This window comes from Anolis carolinensis, chromosome 1 (genome assembly GCF_035594765.1).
Source record: "Anolis carolinensis isolate JA03-04 chromosome 1, rAnoCar3.1.pri, whole genome shotgun sequence".
NCBI lineage: Eukaryota > Metazoa > Chordata > Lepidosauria > Squamata > Dactyloidae > Anolis > Anolis carolinensis.
Window position 1 is genome coordinate 63,247,908 of NC_085841.1, and position 19,767 is coordinate 63,267,674.

General features: G+C 42.1%; 1 protein-coding gene across 1 annotated transcript; it reads right to left on the reverse strand.

The window, feature by feature from the left end:
* Window positions 1-12,671: 12,671 nt before the first annotated feature.
* Window positions 12,672-19,722, reverse strand: acta1 (actin alpha 1, skeletal muscle). Its single transcript, XM_003215815.3, has 7 exons — window positions 19,570-19,722; window positions 17,138-17,278; window positions 16,134-16,458; window positions 15,268-15,429; window positions 14,524-14,715; window positions 14,219-14,400; window positions 12,672-13,117 (listed from the first exon to the last, which is right to left on the reverse strand). The coding sequence occupies exons 2-7, from the start codon at window positions 17,264-17,266 to the stop codon at window positions 12,974-12,976; spliced, it is 1,134 nt and encodes a 377-aa protein (XP_003215863.1). The 5' UTR covers window positions 17,267-17,278; window positions 19,570-19,722; the 3' UTR covers window positions 12,672-12,973.
* Window positions 19,723-19,767: the final 45 nt, after the last annotated feature.

Here is a 19,767-nt window from a genome sequence, read left to right on the forward strand (position 1 = left end):
CCATGGCCTTGCGCCGGCCTCCGAAGCCGCCCGCGGCCTGGCCTACCTTCACCTCCTCGAGGCCAGGTCTCCAGGCTGCCTGGCCATGTTCCAGAAGCTTTCTCTCCTGATGGTTAACCCCATCTATGGCAGGCATCCCCAGAGGTTGTAAGGTCTGTTGGAATCGAGGTAAGTGAGGTTACATATCTGGACCTGAATATACTGTATAGAGTTAAAGGTAAGGTTTCCCATGACGTTAAGTCCAATCATGCCTGACTCTGGGGATTGGTGCTCATCTCCATTTCTAAGTCGAAGAGCCAGCGTTGTCCGTAGACACCTCCAAGGTCATGTGGCCAGCATGACTGCATGGAGCGCTGTTACCTTCCCACCAGAGCAGTACCTATTGATCTACTCACATTGGCATGTTTTAAAACTGCTAGGTTGGCAGAAGCTGGAGCAACAGTGGGCGCTCACTCCACTCCCAGGATTTGTACCTGGAACCTTTTGGTCTGCAAGTTCAGCAGCTCAGTGCATTAACACACTTCGCCACTGGGGCTCTTACTGTATACCGTAGAAGTCTTACTGTAAAAGACTTCTGTTATTCATTATTATTATTATTATTATTATTATTATTATTATTATGTCAAGGGTGGGAGAAAGGAAGAGCTCTTGTCTGCTGGAGACAGTTGTGGATTTTGCCATTGGCCACCTTGATTAGCATTTAATGGCCTTGCAACTTCAACGCCTGGTTACTTCCTCCCTGGGGGCATCCTTGGTTGGGAGGGGTTAGCTGGCCCTGATTGTTTCCTGTCTGGATTTCCCCTGTTTTCAGAGTTTTGTTCTTTATTTACTGTCCTGATTTTAGAGTTTTTTTTAATACCGGGGGCCAGATTCCCTTTCGGTGGCCTTTTATTTACTATGGATTCCTAAGGACCCCCAGGGCTCTTCCACACAGCCATATAACCCAGAATATCAAAGCAGTATAACCCACAATATCAGCTTTGAACTGGGTTATCTGAGTCCACACTGCCCTATATCCCAGTTCAATGTTTAGTGCTAAATTTGCAAATATAGTAATTCCTACATTTACCATGAATTGAACTGCTTTTTCTGTCTATTTGTTGTAAAACCAACGCTTTTATTTTTCAGTGATTGGTTTTTTTGGGGGGGGGGGGCAAAATTCTGTTCGCCTACACTTGAAAATTACCTTGGGCTGGCCCTGATCACAGGCATGAACAGAGAGACACATTTCTATCGAAACCTATTTTGTCAGAAATTTCTGCCGACTTGTGACAAAAAGCTGAGTTGCAGCACTGCAGAATCACACAACTGAAACCAACCATGGGAAATAAGGGATGTGTGGTTTGGGGATGCAATGTGCTTTTAGAGTCAGACCTCATTCACCACTTGGGGGAGCACCTTCTCAAAAAGAGATTTATGTTAGTTTTGGCCCTCATATATAGGAAGGCATGAAAGGAAGATGATCTTCAGCTACACCCTTTGGTTCCTGATATTGAATCTATCAGAGTCTGTGTGTTGTACTGGTTTGAATGCTGAGAAACCAGAGTTGCAATCCATGACCAGTCACTGAAGTCCTCTTGGTGCCCTTGGGCAAGTCACACTCTCTCAGCCTCAGAGGAAATCAAAAGCAAACCTTCCTGATCTTGCAAAGAAAAATCCTAGATCACAATCAGTTGGAGTAGACTAGAAGACACATAACAAGAACCAAGTGAAACCCACATCATCTTCACTGCTTCTGGGGAATCATTTAAATTCAGGACTGGTCAAAGTCATTTTGCTGCCTAAAGCAAAGGACAAGACCACACTCTCCACTGATTACATTTACCTAAGTAAACTGCAGTTAACTATGAATGGGTAAATTAAATGTTCAGCATTATGATAGACAGCCTCTTCCATCAAAGCTCACCTGAACCAATCAGCTTTGTGGGTTACAGGATGGGTTGTGGAATACACATATCTATTTGTCCTCCAACACCTCACTACCTCTTCCTACCCTTAATGTATTGGAAATAACTGCACCCAGTCTTTGGGCACATATCCTTTTGGAAATAAATGGCAATCATATCCTTATTGAAAAAGAAAAATGATGTCATATCAGTTTGGCAAATGTGAATCTCCATGAACATGTGGAGACCACCTTTTGAAAACCACTAGTCAAGAAAAGCACGACCGTGTTAGAAGTAAACCCTTTGAACAAGTGATATTCACAAACATTCATGTAATGGCACACACGTAGCTCATCTGTTAGACCGAAGAACCATGTCTTTAAACTGCCAAGGATAAAGACACGCCACTACAAAAATATATTTGGTTAGCAGAGGATGGTTGTTCTTTGAAGTTGAAATTACAGTTACCCAAAAGATATACACTCCCTTGAAACCTCTGTTTAATATACGCATTCAGAGATTTTAAAAAACACAAAGTCTTATTTGGAAAATAATATATCTTGTTTACTCACAAACATCTTCTATTAATTCACCATACAGGAACATTTCCTATTAAAGTTCAGTTATAGATAGGATATAATTTCTCTCTGTGTTGAGTACACAGGGTATCATTCTTAATCAATTGTCTATAGTCTTTAAGTATAGTTGTACTCACTGAAGTCCATAAGTCATACTGTATCTATTGAAGTCCATAATCACACTGAATACAAAATGGAGTCTTGAGTCTGAACATGCTCAGTACAATCACATATTTGTAACCCCTCCCACACCAAAGAGGTACAGTCAAACTGGCAAATCAATATACACATAAAATACAGGTTAGCAAATATACAGATTAAAAATAAATAGTGAAAGGCTTGGGGGGTTCTATTTCCAACAAAATGAAATGGAATGTGGAAGAGGATAGAGGAACTGGGACATTTTAAAAGCAGCTGAAAAAGTGGGAGGATAAGTGGAACTGTCCCTGCCAAATCAGGACAGTTAAAAGGTATGCAGTAAAATCATGACAGTTTAAATACACCTGGAGGATGCCAAGCCAGGAGCAGCTGCAATCCTGTCTCCAGTTCATGCTTTTTTAGCCCACTTCCTATGGAACATAGTCATCAAGGAGTCCTGTTCTTCCCAATTTCTGTCTCATCATGATACAGTCCTTTCACTAGCTTCACAAGTGAAGAGCCTGTTTGTTAAATCAGTGTGAACTAACACAGTAAAAGTGCAGTTTGGTATCTAAATATAGCTGCCTTTTGAGTCTGTGTATATTCATTGCTTCCAAGGAAGAGCAAACTCCTCTTTTATCTCTCCGAGTTAGTTCCTGGAATGGATTATTAAAATGCATGGAATACTTTTGGTTAACAATAGCATATGGCATGCCAGAGGAGATTTTCCCTGCCTCTAGTGGAGATTGACACTGATGGATGCTTTCGAAATACCAGAGCTAAAAATTTTCATTCCCTTCCCCGGGCAACATTCAAGTCACTGAAGATGGTCTCTGTACCCCTCCAAAGTTTCCATCCTTTCACTAAAAGCAGAGGGAATAACTGGGCAAAGGTATACCTAATATTGACCTATTTGGCTTTGCTCATTCTTTTTCCTATTATATCTAGGTTATAAAGATACATTCTCCTTCTTTGCTGAAATTAAGACTTCCCCACATTGTCTTTTTCTTTGGGGTGAAAAAAACAAGCCCCTCAAAACTACACCAGAACTATCTCTTTTTGTGTGTCTTAAAGTTGTTTTGGACCTACCAGCACTGATATGGCAGTGTTTTCAGGCAGGAGTTGTCAAAGGATGTCTTGCCAATTGCCTGTAGACTCCAATGACACTTTTAGGGATTCTACAAAATTATTATTATTATTATTATCCCCTACCTTCTAAATGATCCCAGTAACCCAACAATCTTTCTCCATTAACCTAACATTGACAGCCCATGGAAATGTGAAAAACAATTATTTATTTATTTGTTTGTTTGTTGTTGTTGTTGTTTATACATTCAGTCGTTTCCGACTCTTCATGACCTCATGGACCAGCCCACGCCAAAGCTTCCTGCCAGCCACCGCCGCCCCCAGTTCCTTCAAGGTCAAGCCAGTCACTTCAAGGATACCATCCATCCATCTTGCCCTTGGTCGTCCTCTCTTCCTTTTTCCTTCCATTTTCCCCAGCACCATGATCTTTTCCAAGCTTTCCTGTCTTCTCATGATGTGGCCAAAATACTTCATCTTTGCCTCTAATATCCTTCCCTCCAGTGAGTATTTATTTACAGTATTTATATTCCAGTCTTTTCATCCTGAAGGGGACTCAGGGCAGATCACAGAACATACATATGCAGCAAACATTCAGTGCTGTTTATACACTGACAAGACAAACAATTGTACATAGATAGAGGTACATATAGGCTTTTCCCATCTTTGGCATCTTGGAGGCTTGTCCTCGGTTCAGGTCACGTGGGGTGCTGTCTCTCCATCTCCCTGCTGAAGAGCTTTGTTCGCAAACTTCCTCCTTGATCGAATTGCCAGCATTTTTGTGGCATTTCCTTATGGGTGCCTTAAAATACCTCCCTGCTTTTATGTGGTACCTATTTATCTACTCACATTTTGCTTTCAAACTACTAGGTAAGCGGAAGCTGGGCTAAAGGCCAGGAGCTCACTCTGACCCGGCTTTGAACTGTTAACCTTTTGATTGACAAGATTTTGCTGCAGCTGGTGGTTTAACCTGCTGTGCTAAAGCCTGGCCCAATGACACAGCTCTGGGTTTTGCGCTCCACCTGGTAATCTGCAATGGAGTAATGGAGCATATCTGGGATCATGATGGCATACTTGGTCCTTCTCCTCCTCTTGCTTCAGTTTTATCTTCACAAGAACTCTAAGATGTAGATTAAACTAAGTAGAGGTGGATTACCCTATAGTCACCCAGTGACCGCTATGCCAAGTTTGTACCTGGGTTTCCTTAGTCCATACAAGACTATAATAATAATCAATCAATCAATCATCATCATCATCTTTTATTTATATCCTACCACCATCTCCCAGAGAGACTCGGGGTGGCTCATAGAACATTCAAGGTGCGACATGCAAAATACAAGAAGTGCAAAACAAAACACAGACAACAAACAGTCAACACAACATGATAAATTCACATTACCCCCTGGTAAAACAATAAAATACAGCCATTGCTGTAGCAGAACTATAAAACAGCAGAAGTATATACAGAACTATATATCTCTTCAAGTTATATTTCAATTTATGGTGATCTCATGCATTTCAAGAGTTTTAAGAATTCTCACAAGTGAATTGCCATTTCTTTTCTCAGAAATATAAGTCCCATCTACACTGACCATTTAATGCCGTTTGAAGCGAGCTTCAAGCTGTGACAGCCACAAAAGTACACGAAAGAAAGCCCTTAATGTGTATCAGTGCTCTGTAGTTTGGATAATCACCATCTGGGCCTCAAACCAGTTCCAGGATTCCTATATAATCTGTGCAGCGAAACCACCTTCTTCAATATCAGTTTGAAACTGCATTAAATGGTCAACATAGATGGGACCATAACCTACAGCACTGTGGTTCATTGGTGGCTTCCTATCCAAGTACTAACCAGGGCTTACCTGGCTTAGCTTATAACATCGGATAAGACCTAGTGCTTTGGGGGTTTTAACAGAAGGCAAATAATGTTCATTCACTATTGTTTGCAGCATCCCTAGAAATGAAGGAACTTTTCATACTAGATACTTATGGCACTAGGATTCCATTTTAACTGCCATTACAACATCCCATTGAATCCTTGGGTTGGTCATATGGTGAGGCAAAAAAACTCTTTAGCAGAGAAGTCCAATTCACCCTTATTTATTTATTTATTTACAGCATTTATAATGCAGGAAGAAGAGGGGAACAGGGGAAAGATGTAGAGCAGCAAGTGAGAGGAGGACATCTCACCTTTCTGGGAAAGCTATCCCTGTCCTTTTCCAACAGCAACAGTCTGTAATGTCCACCCATTCATTAGAGAAGCTCACAAACGTGAGACATTTGTTCTTTTTCTGGATTTCTGGCCTCAGTGCTCTGCAATGCAAAGAGACATCCCCCTGTGACTCCCTCTGCTCAGCTGTTGCACCAGGGACACCCATGTGGAGCATACTCTGCTTTCTAAATATGGAAAACACCGAAAGGAAGCTCACAGAGAGAACACAGTGCCCTCAGTGGATCCCCTTATTTCAAGCTCAAACTCTTTTTAACTGGAAAGATATTTTTTTATCATATTGGTGAGAAAATTCCCCTTATCTTGAAGATAGTGATCAAGAGGATAAAAGTTGGCACAACTCTTTGCCTGAACCAACACAGCTGACCAGGTGCATAACAGAATCATAAAATCCTAGAGTTGACCCAAGGCCTATCATCCAACCTTCTGCCATGCAGAGGGATACACAATCAAAATACTCCTGACAGATGGCCACCCAGCCTGTTTAAAAACTCCCAGAGCAGTGTGTGTGGTTTCATTGCTGTCCCAAAACAGATTGTAGTTCCAAGCAAGTCCTCACATTCAATTTTTCTACGATATTGAAAGGAGTCTGGGGATTCACCTCTTTGAATTGCTGCCCAATGTTACAGCTGACAGTGCAGCTGTTTAAGGCATCAAAATGTCCTTAGCCCAATTCTAAACATTATTCAGAAATATCTAGGAAAACCTTTTATTTCTAGTCTACTGTAAATTCTCTCTCACAACCCTGCCAATTGCAATGGGGGAGGGATGTCTGTTCTTGTTAATTGTAGGTTCATGACAACAATCATGATGAGTCAATGTGATTGAGCAGCTAAAAAATCCAATGCAATTCTAAATTACATTGATATGAGTATAGTGTCTAGATCAGGGGTCCTCAAACTTTTTAACCATGGGGCCGGTTCACAGTCCCTCAGGCTATTGGGGGGCTGGACTATAGTTTTTTTAAAAAAATACCATAAATTCCTATGCACATTGAACATACCTTATTTGTAGTGCGGAAAAAAATGAAAGATCAATACAATATTTAAAATAAATAACTCTTTTAACCAACTTAGACTTACCTGTATTTAGTTCAAGTTAATTAGGATTGTTATTGTTGTGTGCCTTCAAAATCTAAAGTTTAGAGCAGGGAGTAGGCAAATGACCTGGAGAGCCTCATGCAGCCTGTGGGCCTTAGTTTGGGGACCCTTGGTCAAGATCAAGGAAATATTAACATGCCCTTCTGCATGTTAATTTGAACCCCTGGTCAGCTGTTCGAACCCACTGTCAGCCCCAGCTTTTGCCAACCTAGCAGTTCGAAAACATGCAAATGTGAGTAGATCAATAGGTACCGCTCCTGCGGGAAGGTAACAGCACTCCATGCAGTCACGCCGGCCACATGACCTTGGAGGTGTCTACGGACAACACTGGCTCTTTGGCTTAGAAATGGAGATGAGCACCAACCCTGAGTCAGACACGAGTAAACTTAAGGTCAGGGGAAAACCTTTGCCTTTACCTAACTGAACTGACTTCAGTGAGTGCATCAATGCAAGATACACAATACCTGTCACAAGTCTGAACCCTCTATAAATGTAGGATAGTAACAGAACACAACATTTCGTTCCCAGCAGTCAAAATTATCGAATCCTTTAGAACAGAGCAAGGAAACATTGCTCTCCAGAGCTTCCAGACTTCTTCGCCAATGACTATGCCAGCCAGGGATGCTGGGAGTTGTGGTCTAGCCATATCCAGAGAGTCACACAATTCCTGCCCTTGCTTGAGAAATATAATCACCCCTCTGTGCAACTCCAGCAGTTCTTGCTAACATGCCACCAACATAACATATATTTATTAGTCAGATATAGCAAGGCAGCAGGACTTTGGCAGCTGGGTTTGCAAATGTGACTCACAAGGGAACCTGTTGTGACTGCGCCTTCGGGGATTATGGTTGATGGGGATGGAATTCGAAGAGGAAGAAAAAACCCTCGTGATGAGGGTTCACTGGAGGAGTTGCGCAGGAAGCGACTTAGAGAGCTATATGGGGGATCTTCTGAGGAAGATTCAGATGGGGAGATGGATGCTGAGGAACAGGTGGTGGCTGGGGAAGCGGGCACTGAATGGGCACAGCCACCGGAGATGTCTGGGGATTTGGGGTCTATGGATACTTCTGAACCTGGGGTTTCTGCAGGAGCTGATCCCAATTGGGATGCTTGGAGAAGGGAGGATGGTTCTTTAAGTGTTCATGGGGCTAAGTGTGGGCAGGATGATTGGGACTCCGACGAATTGCTAGGTACTCCAGATCCATGAGCTCTAGCTGTGTGGAGCTCAGATTCTGAGTAGATTTGGGACACCTGGTGTTTGGGTGTGAGTGTTTGGTCACCCAGGAGGAAGGGGAATAAAATGGGAATGTTTGGCCATTGCACTTTGCGTGTGGCAAGGTGTTGCTGAGGCGCCATTGGGATCTCTGTGTTTCCATGAAGACTGGACTTGGACTATGATTTGAATCTGCTGTTATCACCTAGCTTGGCTCTCGCTGTGTCTTATTGTGGACCTGTTTTGGATGACTGCACCCTCTTCAGACCTTGGATCGGAATTTGACCTTGCTACTGCCTTCACTCTGTGATTGATGACTACTATCGGCTTTTGACTCCTGGCTTGCTCTTTGGACACCGCTGTTATCTCCTGACCTGACCTTGGAATCCCGGACGACGTCTTTTCACCATCCTTTTGGAGCCTACGGCTTTATCCACATTGTGGAAGCAGTCTACTGCATTCTTAGTTTGTTTGTTTGTTTCCTGACCAATTTGGTGTTTTCTTTTGGGAACTGTTCCTTTGAAAACTACAGAGCCGGCTGGCAGGGCTTGGACTTAGAAAGTGCAGTTTGCACTAAGTTTGTTTAGCTTTGTTTTTACCTGCTTGTGTTGCTGAATTATATTTTTGTTTGAACTGCTCTTGAAGCACTGATAGTGAAGTGTTTCAAGGTTTTTTCTGTGTTAATATTACTTTTTGGCTTATCTGCTGAATAAACTCTATTTTTGTTCGCTAATTGGCATCTGACTCTTGACAGAACCTATCTGTGTGACATTATCTTGGACACTTGCTGTGATCCTTATATTCAGGATATTCATTTCATTTTTCAATTATTGTTCCACCAACTACCTAAAGAGTAAGAGCAGAGGCATACCGTTCAGTTTACAAATTAAAAGGGAAAGAAATAAAAAGAACAGGAAGAGAATAGTGAAAAGAAGGAAGATGGGTTCTTTGAGGTCCAGAGCAAACAGGACCAGTGCACTTGTTTGAATAGCAGTTGGCATGCCTTTGTTCCTTTGGGTGATGGATGGGGCCAATTGCTTTTTCAGTCTTGGCCAATGAACCGTTTGGGGGATCTGAATGTTCCTTTTGGCAGTGAGAGGCCCAGCAAGTGGCTTGCAGTTGCTCCTCTGCTGGCTCTTAGAAGGGGGCTTGGTCTGGCCACTTAAGGCATTGCCAAAAGGACACAAAGGAGGACGTGATCCTCTACAAAACCTGCATGTGCTTAATTTCTATGTATAGATTTGATTTGATTTGTTTTAATTTAAATATTTATGTGTTCAAGTATTTATAGCCCGGCCTCTGTTTCAAGATCTCAGAGCACCATATAATAAAATCAGCTTAAAACCATGTAAACAATGATATAATTTTTAAAGTCTGAAGCCACATGAAACAATTCAACAAGTTAAAAGCAGATTAAAATAGGTTATAATAAATTAAAACTTTTTAAAGCCATGCCTATTTGTGGATTTGTATTAAAACCAATTAGGCTTGAAAAACTGCAGTAGAATCAGATGCGAATTTAGCAATAGCCATTCTAATTTAAATAACAGCATCATACCTCTCACACCAATGGGATGAGGTGACACATGCCTGCCTGTTAAGTCTACAGTCAGCCCTTGTTGTCAAACATAGACCCCCCCCCCTCCAAAGGATTTAGAGTTTTCGAAGGACATTAAGCCAGAATGAAATAAAGCTGTGTCCTTTCTTTTGCACGAAGTCTTCCCAGCCCTGCAGTGGAACTGCAGCAGCTAATCTTTCTCAAGAAGTCAATTTTCCACCTTCACACTTTTTGACACAGTTCATTAACCTGCGCCAGTCTGGATCAGCATATAACTCAGGGAGCCCAGTCTCTGTCAGTTTAAAGGAGAAAATGACTCGCTCGCAGGATACTAGATTTTAAAACACCAATGTTTTAATAGTAAGTTAACTGAACTGATTTCAGTCTCTGCATGCATGCAAGATAGACAATTGCTAGTCTTTCACTTCTTGTTATATCTAAATCTCTATGTAGATTGTTGTGCTAAGGCTTTCCTTCCTCCTTTCTCAGCAGTTTCCTCCTCCAGTTAGAGAGAGGCAGTCACACTTGAGCTGAATGTTGTCTGAGCAAAGCAGCATGTGTTAAAGCCAACTTTAAGGGCTCCTGACACAATGCTTAGGTTACTATTTTGTCATGAATTTTTAATTTTACCTTGATATGAGCATTCATAGAAGTTATTCCTCTTTTTAAAAAAAGAAACACCATGCTAATAATGTTAGTTCTCTGTATTATACTAGTACAACATCAAATATGATTTCTATCAGTGCTCTAATATATTTGAGAATATATCCTGATTGTAAGGCATACTTTTTAGAGGCAATAACATAACATAACAAGATAACATTTTCAGCCAACACAAGTTTTTTTTTAGTTTCTCAAAGTTGTTTGGCTTTCAGCCAACACTGTAAAAGCCCCAGGGTTTTTTTTCCAGTTTGCCAGAGTTGGTTGGCTGTCATGTGTATTAAATATTTACCAATTCTGCATATTCTATATTGCTTTCTGAAAAGGCATAAAAGAGCATAACATTAGGAAAATTTCCAATAGAATAAGATGTTGAAGTGAACAGGAATGACAGAAGAGCCTAGATTCTTCAGGGACCAGTCTCTTCTCATTGAGATGAAAATAAATTAAGTCGAGACAGCAATATTATTTAATTGCTCCTTTGACATACAACAGACACTAAGCTTTCTGAAAGTATCATGTTTCCAACTTTATGTCGCTGGACATCTGTTATATGCAACCTTTTCAGTAAGGCATTTCAAAAAGCTGACTTGATTCATCACTAAGCATGACAATCCTGGCTGGTTTCACTCAGTGCATCCTTGTGTTAGTCTCCTCTGGCCCAGAGCCTGTGTGCTGCACCTGCTCTCTGCTTCGTGTCTGACGCACTAAGGCTAAGCTGCCAAGATCCTGCCACCATGTGAAGACTGCCCAGTTGTACTGCAAAGGAGCTGAATGCAGGCTTTCAGCCGAGAGACAGCTAGTCTGGCTGTCATCACCTGGGCACGGCCCATTTGTGCTCTTCCCTCCTCCCCAGCAGCTACAAAGCCATGTTTTTACCTGCCTACTAGATGCTAACACCAGGTATTCTAGGAAGATAATCAAAATTACCTTTGTGGACCGTAGCTTCTAGAATTCCCCCACCAGCACAGCCAAAGGGATGTGGTTCTTACAGTCTAAAATGTAATTTTTCAAAGCTTAATGTATGGGGTACGAGACTGGGTTAGACCAGTTACTATATAGTAAGAGTGGGCAGGGCAGTTCCATCCTGATTGGGAAAAGGTGGGAATTTCTTTTTGAGTTTATGAATGAAAACAAACTTCTAGGATTTTTTATTATGCATCCTTGTATGTCTGAGAACGGTCAATCTGGTGGTTTCCAAAGGGACTCTAAGTCCCATAATCCTGGCTATTAACGATAGCGATTGGGTTTTAATGGAGTTGTAATCCAACTCATCGAGAGATAGCAAGGCTAGTAAACTGAAGATGAGGAAGAGATAACTGAGAGCTGAGTGGTAAGATGATCTCGAATAAATATACTCCCCTTAATATAGCCAAGAGTGTGAGTTATTTTGCCCAGTTTAGACTCTTGACATTACTGTACTTTGCTCAGTGTCCTTGAGATATGGAAAGTTTTCAATCAAAGCAAACATGATTATGCAACTTTAGACATCCACTTAATGAACTACTGTAAAACTGGAAAGTGAGAATTTCTCATGAAACTCCTTTGAAAGCATGGAGGAGTCAACAGATGGGGACTGAGAATCTCCTTGCAAGTCAAGCATACTGTGCTAATCTGCCCTGACCTCTAGGGTATTTTAGGGCCTTGGCACAGCTAGCTTTGACACTGAGTAACTGAAGAAAGTACTAAAGCTGAGGACGCACTAATATTTCAGGTTCAGTTCTTGGCACAACTTGCACTAAAGCATCTCACATAGCATAGCTTGGATGGGCCTTTGCCGGCTTCTATCAATCAGCATAGTTTGGTGGAAGTGTTGGTTTGATGCAGTGCAAGGCAGCTGTGGATATATTTACATTGGAATTTGGAATTCTTTAGGTAAAAAACTTTTCTCTTGGCAAGGAGTTCTGCCCCTGAGTATTGCTAACATGCACCTTTGTAGAATGTGATTTTGAGGACACTAAGTTGGTTTCTTTCTTTGTGTAACATGGCAGGCATAGACACCAAAATTTCCTTGATTCCATGTGTGTTGGGAATTTTTGGAAACGGAAGTCTTTCTGTGATACAACACTGGTAGGATATTGAGTAACACTAAATGGCGACCATGTAGTAACACTATTGCAGCACTCATTCCCTCCTTCTCACTTAAAAGAAAAGCCAGAAAGAGTAGTTAAAATTTTACAACCCACAGCATTTGAGAGAGCAATAAATCACACCAAAGCCAGCTGTATTGGGGCATGACAGAATGACTGATGATTTAATGCTTCTTGAAGTTTTTTTCTTTTTTTGGTTTCCTTCCACAGGGCATGGCTTGAAAAATAACAAAATGAGGTAAAATAAATTAATTTTATGTACACTTTACATACACTCAGTGTCACATGGCATCTGCAGCAACGGTTACAAAGACATTGTTACAAAATAGAACGTTAACATGGCCACTGCAGGTGTTCAACACCCTGCAAATCACAATGTCGTCATCCTGAGAGTAGTTAGCACGTAATAATAATGGTGATCCTTTCTGTAAACAGGTTTAGAAGCATTTACGGTGGACAATGGATGGGCCGGCTTCATCGTATTCTTGTTTTGTGATCCACATCTGCTGGAAGGTGGACAGGGAAGCCAAGATGGAGCCACCGATCCAGACGGAGTACTTACGCTCTGGTGGGGCAATGATCTGTTGGAAGGCAGAAAGGAAGGTCAAGTTGGAAAGTGTGTGGCAGCAGGAGGAAGAGAGAATACAAAGAGAGCTGCTCAGTGACAATGGAATTCCCTAGAAGGAATTCTGAACCTTTTAACTAACGATTAAAGAACATCAGAGCTGTAAAGCAGTAAATCATATGCAACATACTCAGCTGTAAAAGATTATTCTTCTTTGTAGAAAAACCCAATAAGGAGGGTAAACATTTCACTACAAGATGAACAAACTGGCTACTTTAAAGAAGTATTTTAAAAAGAATATGTGAGGAATTGTCCACGTTTTACATCATTCTATAATCAATTATAGCATGGCTTTTAAAAATGAAAAAAGAAGCAGTAGCACAAGTTACTTTTAAAAAGTAATTTCTTGAGCTCTGATCAATACCTTTCTTATCACTAGAGAAGTAATTACTTGAATAAGTTTAAGAGAGAAATATGTGAAAAGTGCCCAGGAACACGCATCCACCCAGCTCCCTACAATAAAGCCCCCTCCTCCATCCTTTATTACCATAACTGATGGTTGCCACTAGTACTGTATTACAGTCCCATAGGAAATTAGGTGATATCACTTGGATTATGTTATTTTCCAAAGAGAGAGCATGTAAAATGAGCTCTCCCAGAGGAAAATTATATTTTGTAAAACATAAGGTGGTGGCTTGGGAACTCGTTAATTATTCAAAATAAATCCTGGTAAATTCAAAAACTAAAGTAGAAAACAATGGAGCCAGTCTAGAAACATAGAATTTAAATTGAGATCTCACAAAAAGCAATGGAATTGGTCAGAGTTAAGTTCCAAAGATTTTAGTGAGGCTTAGGTATCAGTATCATTGGCTTATTTGGGTTGGTTTCAGATTTAGTTAAACTGTATTTGTATTGATTTTGTTGGGTCTACAGTCTAGAAAATAGAACTCTTTAATGTTAGAAAGAATGAAACGGCTGTGTTCTCTTATTTTCCATATCTGGAGATTCCTTGAAACATAAAGACTGGCTGCATGTTGTTGCCTTAAGTTTTAAGTCTTAGTCATAATCCATAGGATGTCCAATGCCATTTATATAGATATCATGGAATGAAACTCACCTTGATCTTCATTGTGCTGGGAGCCAGAGCAGTGATTTCCTTCTGCATGCGGTCAGCAATACCGGGATACATGGTGGTACCACCAGACATGACATTGTTGGCATACAGGTCCTTCCTGATGTCAATATCGCACTTCATGATGCTGTTGTATGTTGTCTCATGAATACCAGCTGATTCCATACCTGGTGACATTAGAAAGATAAAACAGTAGAGATGAATGAAACTACCTGCAGCACATTTCTGCAGAAAAGTCCATAGAAAAGAGATCTTTGAGTGAGTGGAGGAAAGGCTTGAGAGGAACATACCAATGAAAGATGGCTGGAAGAGGGTCTCTGGGCAACGGAAACGTTCATTACCAATGGTGATGACCTGCCCATCAGGCAATTCATAGCTCTTTTCCAAGGAAGAGGAGGAGGCAGCGGTAGCCATCTCATTCTCGAAGTCCAGAGCCACGTAGCACAGCTTTTCCTTGATGTCACGGACAATCTCACGCTCAGCTGTCAGAGGGTAAAAGAAGAAGAATTTAGCAGTCTGCCAGAAGAGGAGCCTTCCCCTGAGCATCTAGTTGGGAGTGAAAAGATAGATGGATACAAATACCACTAGAGGGAGAATGAAGTCAACAGCGTGATCTGGGCTTTCTGTGAGTTTTGATTTTATGGTTCCATTGAGTAGCTAGCCACCAAGTGGAGATATGTTCAGACCCGGAGGCATGAGATTCCAGACTCATCTTGTGTTTGATAGCAGAGCCAAATGACTGCCTTAAAATACTCTATAGACACCCATTAAAGTCTAGGTTTAATTCTATTTTAGTGTTTAGAAGCTTTATGTTTTAAATTATCCATTCTATTTAGGACTGTTTGCCACTTTTAGACCTTTTTAAGAGAGAAAAAGTGGCTAATAATAATAATAATAACAACAACAACAACAACAACAACAATAATAATTTCTCCGAGAAACAAATACCAATTACAGGGTAGAATGACCTGTCTAAATCAATGCAAGGGAGAGCAAGGCCACCTGATAAAGATGGTGGAGGCTGCATTAATTACCAGTGGTGACGAAAGAGTAGCCTCTCTCAGTCAGGATCTTCATCAGGTAGTCAGTGAGATCCCGACCAGCCAAGTCCAAGCGCATGATGGCATGTGGGAGAGCATAACCCTCATAGATGGGCACATTGTGGGTAACACCATCACCAGAGTCCAGCACAATACCTACAGAAGGTAAAATGAAATTGACACAAATGTTAATGACAGAAGCAACAGACCTCTGGCACTCTCAGATGTACACACAACAAATGCAGCAATGAGGAGGATAATTGCTGATACATGAATTAGGCAAAATACAGACCGTGCCAACAGGCAACTTTTCTTTTTCTTTAGTGAGTGTTTCAGCTAATAATTAAGTGTATATATGTGTGTGGAGGGCTCCTTACACTGTATTAGAGATTGTTTTTCTTCATCTGATTGGTGGGCTATAATAGTCAGATAGTAGTGGAGGTGTGTAGGAGACATAGCGGCAGTCTGTATAAGAGTATGAACAATTCTTAACGTAGTGGGCAAAGCTGTCAACGATTACTATCTGAAATTCCCGAGAGTAACTGCCAGTCAATGTAGTTAATAAAAAGCTAGCTAGGCATTTGCACTAAGGCATTTTTATCTAGCTAAAATCCTCATTGGTGTGCATGTGTATGAGCCTTCAATTTGCCCATTGAAATATGGAGACCCCCATGACTTTCATAGGATTTTCTTAGGCCTAGGGAATATTCAGAGGTGTTTTGTCGTTTCCTTGGTGATTAGATCCCTCCTATTATGGTGGGACTGTGAGTGGTTCATCCTGTATGAGAGTAATGCTAACTTGTGGGGCTCCCTTGACACTCATACTTCTTCCTCCTTCCCTTCCTGATAATGGCACTCACCGGTGGTACGGCCAGAGGCATAGAGGGACAGCACAGCCTGGATGGCCACATACATGGCAGGGACGTTGAAGGTCTCAAACATGATCTGGGTCATCTTTTCACGGTTGGCCTTGGGGTTGAGAGGGGCCTCAGTGAGCAGGGTGGGGTGCTCCTCAGGGGCCACACGGAGCTCATTGTAGAAGGTGTGGTGCCAGATCTTCTCCATGTCATCCCAGTTGGTGATGATGCCATGCTCAATGGGGTACTTCAGGGTCAGGATACCTCTTTTGCTCTGAGCTTCATCCCCTACGTAGGAGTCTTTTTGACCCATACCCACCATGACACCCTGGGAAGGAAGTAGGAAAAGGTTCAGCCTTTCCCAAGGGGATGAGAAAGTGGCCAGTCTACTATCTGCACTATCTGGCTACTATCTGCACTGAGCTGTCAGGCTATTCTTGTTACGGCTCTGAGAACTTTCTTTCACTCTGAAGGAAACCACAAACAGAAGCTACACTGGACACATTTAGGAGGGCAGTTCACTAACCTCTCTAAAGCTAACCTTTCTAGAGAAGGGGTTGGAGAGCCTGGGAGCAGCTACAGAAAAGGTCTTCTACAAGGTATCTAACTCCTGGGGTACATTGTGACAGTCCATCTATGGAACCTGATGGTCCCTTTTTATCCAAAACAATATAAATGCATGAACTAGGATGGACTTTCCTGCCCAAGGAATGCCACTTAACAAAAATCACAGCTCTGCTGAACAGGACTAATTCAAGATATTTTGCAACCAGAGGCAAAATAAAAGACCATATTTTGCCTCTGTGTGTGTGTTTCTTTTAAATTTAGGATTTCAAAAGAAAAAAGGGAAAGAAAGTGGAATGCTATCGCTCAGCTAGCATATTCATTCCTTTATCCGAGTCAGAGTTCAGGCTCTCTAGGGAAACAAGAGCTCAAATGACATAAGCTGCACCTGTTGGCCTGTCTACCACTGGAGAGGGGCACAGCTGGCAGAAGGGTCAAAATACCTGATGACGGGGGCGGCCAACAATGGAGGGGAATACAGCTCTGGGGGCATCGTCCCCGGCGAAGCCAGCCTTCACAAGGCCGGAGCCGTTGTCGCATACGAGCGCGGTGGTCTCATCCTCATCACACATGGTGTCGGCTTTCTGGAGGGAGAATAGAAGCAAGAAGAAGAGTTCACAAGGGGCAACAGGCACCAGCCATGGAAGTTTATGAGCCAGAGGCGACTGGGAGAATTTTAATCGACAGAAGTCTGGCAGCCGTCTGCTGTAGCCAGAAAGGGCAGCCAAGGACAGAGGCACTGTGATTTGCCACTGCTTTTTCCTTTAACAGGCAAGGTAACCCCAGGGAATGCATTCCATGTGGGATACCAAATAAACCTTCCTTTGCTTCACCTTTCATTTATTTATTCTATTGATCATGAAACCTGGCAAACTCAAATACCACAAAACAGCTGAATCCTTAGCTCAGGCAGATTAAAATACTTGGGCTTGAGTAGCTTAAGCATCTTTATTCATAATTAAGTCCAATTTACTTCAATAGGGATAACTTCCAAAGTCAATAGGCTTAAAGATGCAGCTTTATAGTGCAAAGCAATGCACGTCCACTCAGGACTAAGTTATGCTCAGTTCAACAGGACTTATTTTTAAGCAAGTTTCAGATTTCAACTGAGGCGAAAGGCTGCTTGTGGGATCAGATTAAAATCCAATTTCCTTTTTAGAGTTGGATAGACCACTCATTTTTCCTAGATTCCTATATTATTTGGCCAACATGCAAATACCACATGTATATACCTAGATGTGTTTTCAAATACATTGCCTATACTTTCAAGGATGATCCAATGGTGATATAATTTGGTCCATGTTTGTAGCTTCACACCCAGTACAAAAAACACCGGAAGGTTCTCAGTCACCACATATCTATGTTATATAAGTTCGCAAAATACAGATAGATCTTTAATAACTTTACCATTCAATTGTAAACATCAGTGGAACGAAGATGTCTCAAATGATGAGATAACTTGTTAATTCCAGGGATTTACAATTTGCTTACATTCAATTCTAGCTCTTCCTCCTCTCACAAGACATTTCCTACATCAGGGTGGGGAGACCCGTTGGCCCTCTAAATGGTACCAGACTGCAGGTCCCAGCATTCAACCCCTATTAGTTATGCAGGTGAGGTCAGTTGGGACGTGGGCGTTCAGTCACATCTGGAGGTCTCAGGGCTTGGAACCCCTTCTGAATAAAGTTTAAGTTTTGAATGACTAAATGAAATATTCCTTTCAAAGACTTTTCACTGGTTACTTGGAGCCCTTGATGGCGCAATGGGTCAGACCCTTGTGCAGGCAGGACTGCTGACTGACAGGTCGGCGGTTAGAATCCAGGGAGAGCGGGGTGAGCTCCCATCTGTCAGCTCCAGCTCCTCATGCAGGACATGAGAGAAGCCTCCCACAGGATGGTAAAACATCAAACATCCAAACGTCCCCTGGGCAACACCTTTGCAGACTGCCAAGTCTCTTCACACCAGAAATGACTTGCAGTTTCTCAAGTTGTTTCTGACATGAAAAAAAAAAAAACCTGGCTACTTAAACTCTTCTGTGTAACTTAAAAAATAATTTTAGTGGGCTTGTTTTCATAATTGTAAGTTCTATTTATTTGGGGTGGAGGCCCAGACATAAATATTAAAATTTATTTTAATATTTCTTTGACTGAGGGCTTCAAACTTTTTAATGTTGTGAGCTGCTTTGGGCCTCGATCAAGAGAAGGAAAAAACAGAGTATAAGCACATATTAATAATTTGAAAAAGCGTTTCCCCACTTTAAGAAAATACCCCTTCGAAAAATAGTTGTAATAGCTCTGTGTCTAGTTTATTTATTTCATTTAAATACCGCATTTCTCACCCCTGTGGGGCATTCACAACATAGTAAATGGCAAAGATTCAATGCCTCACATCGTTATTTAATGTGTGTCTTAGGTGAGTGGGTTTGTTTTAGATTTACTTTTGTTTGATGTAATACGTTTAGAGTTAAATATTATTTTTTAAAAATGCTTGAATTGTCTTTGTTTTTGTCTGTTTGTTTTTTATCTTTGAATCAATTAAACAAAACAAAACAAAAACCAGAGCAGCTCCACGACAGAGATGGGCCGGGCAGCTGATTATCACTTCCTACGGAAAAGAGGCTGGGCTCTGTTCCCGCCTTTGGGATGGGTGGGTTGCTGGTTGGTCCTCTAGCCGTTTTGGACTACAACTCCCAGAATTCCAAGCTGTTGCTTCATTCGACCGCGGCTCCTGGGAGCAGAAGTCCAGAACACCTGGAGGGCTGCCGCTTGGCACTCCCCTCTGAGCGGCATTGGTGTCGCCCTCGCGGCCCATCTTCCTGTCCTCCCCTGCGGCGCCGGAAGGTTCCATCCCGCTGAGCGGCGGGGGAGTCACTCACCTTTTAGGTTCCTGCTCCGGCTTCTACTGCTGTGGCTTCTTCTCCCGGCGAGCTCGGCTGCACGGTGGGCTTCCCAGCCGGGCCGGCGGGTTTTATATAGGCTCTTCCCGGAGGGCCCCGTCCTCCCGGCCGGCGACCCACAGGAATGTCTCCATATTTGGGTGTGGGTCATCGCGCGGGGCCCGGGAGCCCCCAAGG

Bases quoted from the DNA above. Each gene is read 5' to 3' on its own strand.
- acta1 (XM_003215815.3), bottom strand. From the start codon at position 17,266: ATGTGTGATGAGGATGAGACCACCGCGCTCGTATGCGACAACGGCTCC. The intron at 16,459-17,137 runs GTATTTTGACCC...CTTCCTTCCCAG, and splicing joins TTGGCCGCCCCCGTCATCAG to GGTGTCATGGTGGGTATGGG. The intron at 15,430-16,133 runs GTGAGTGCCATT...TACCTTCTGTAG, and splicing joins TGCCTCTGGCCGTACCACCG to GTATTGTGCTGGACTCTGGT.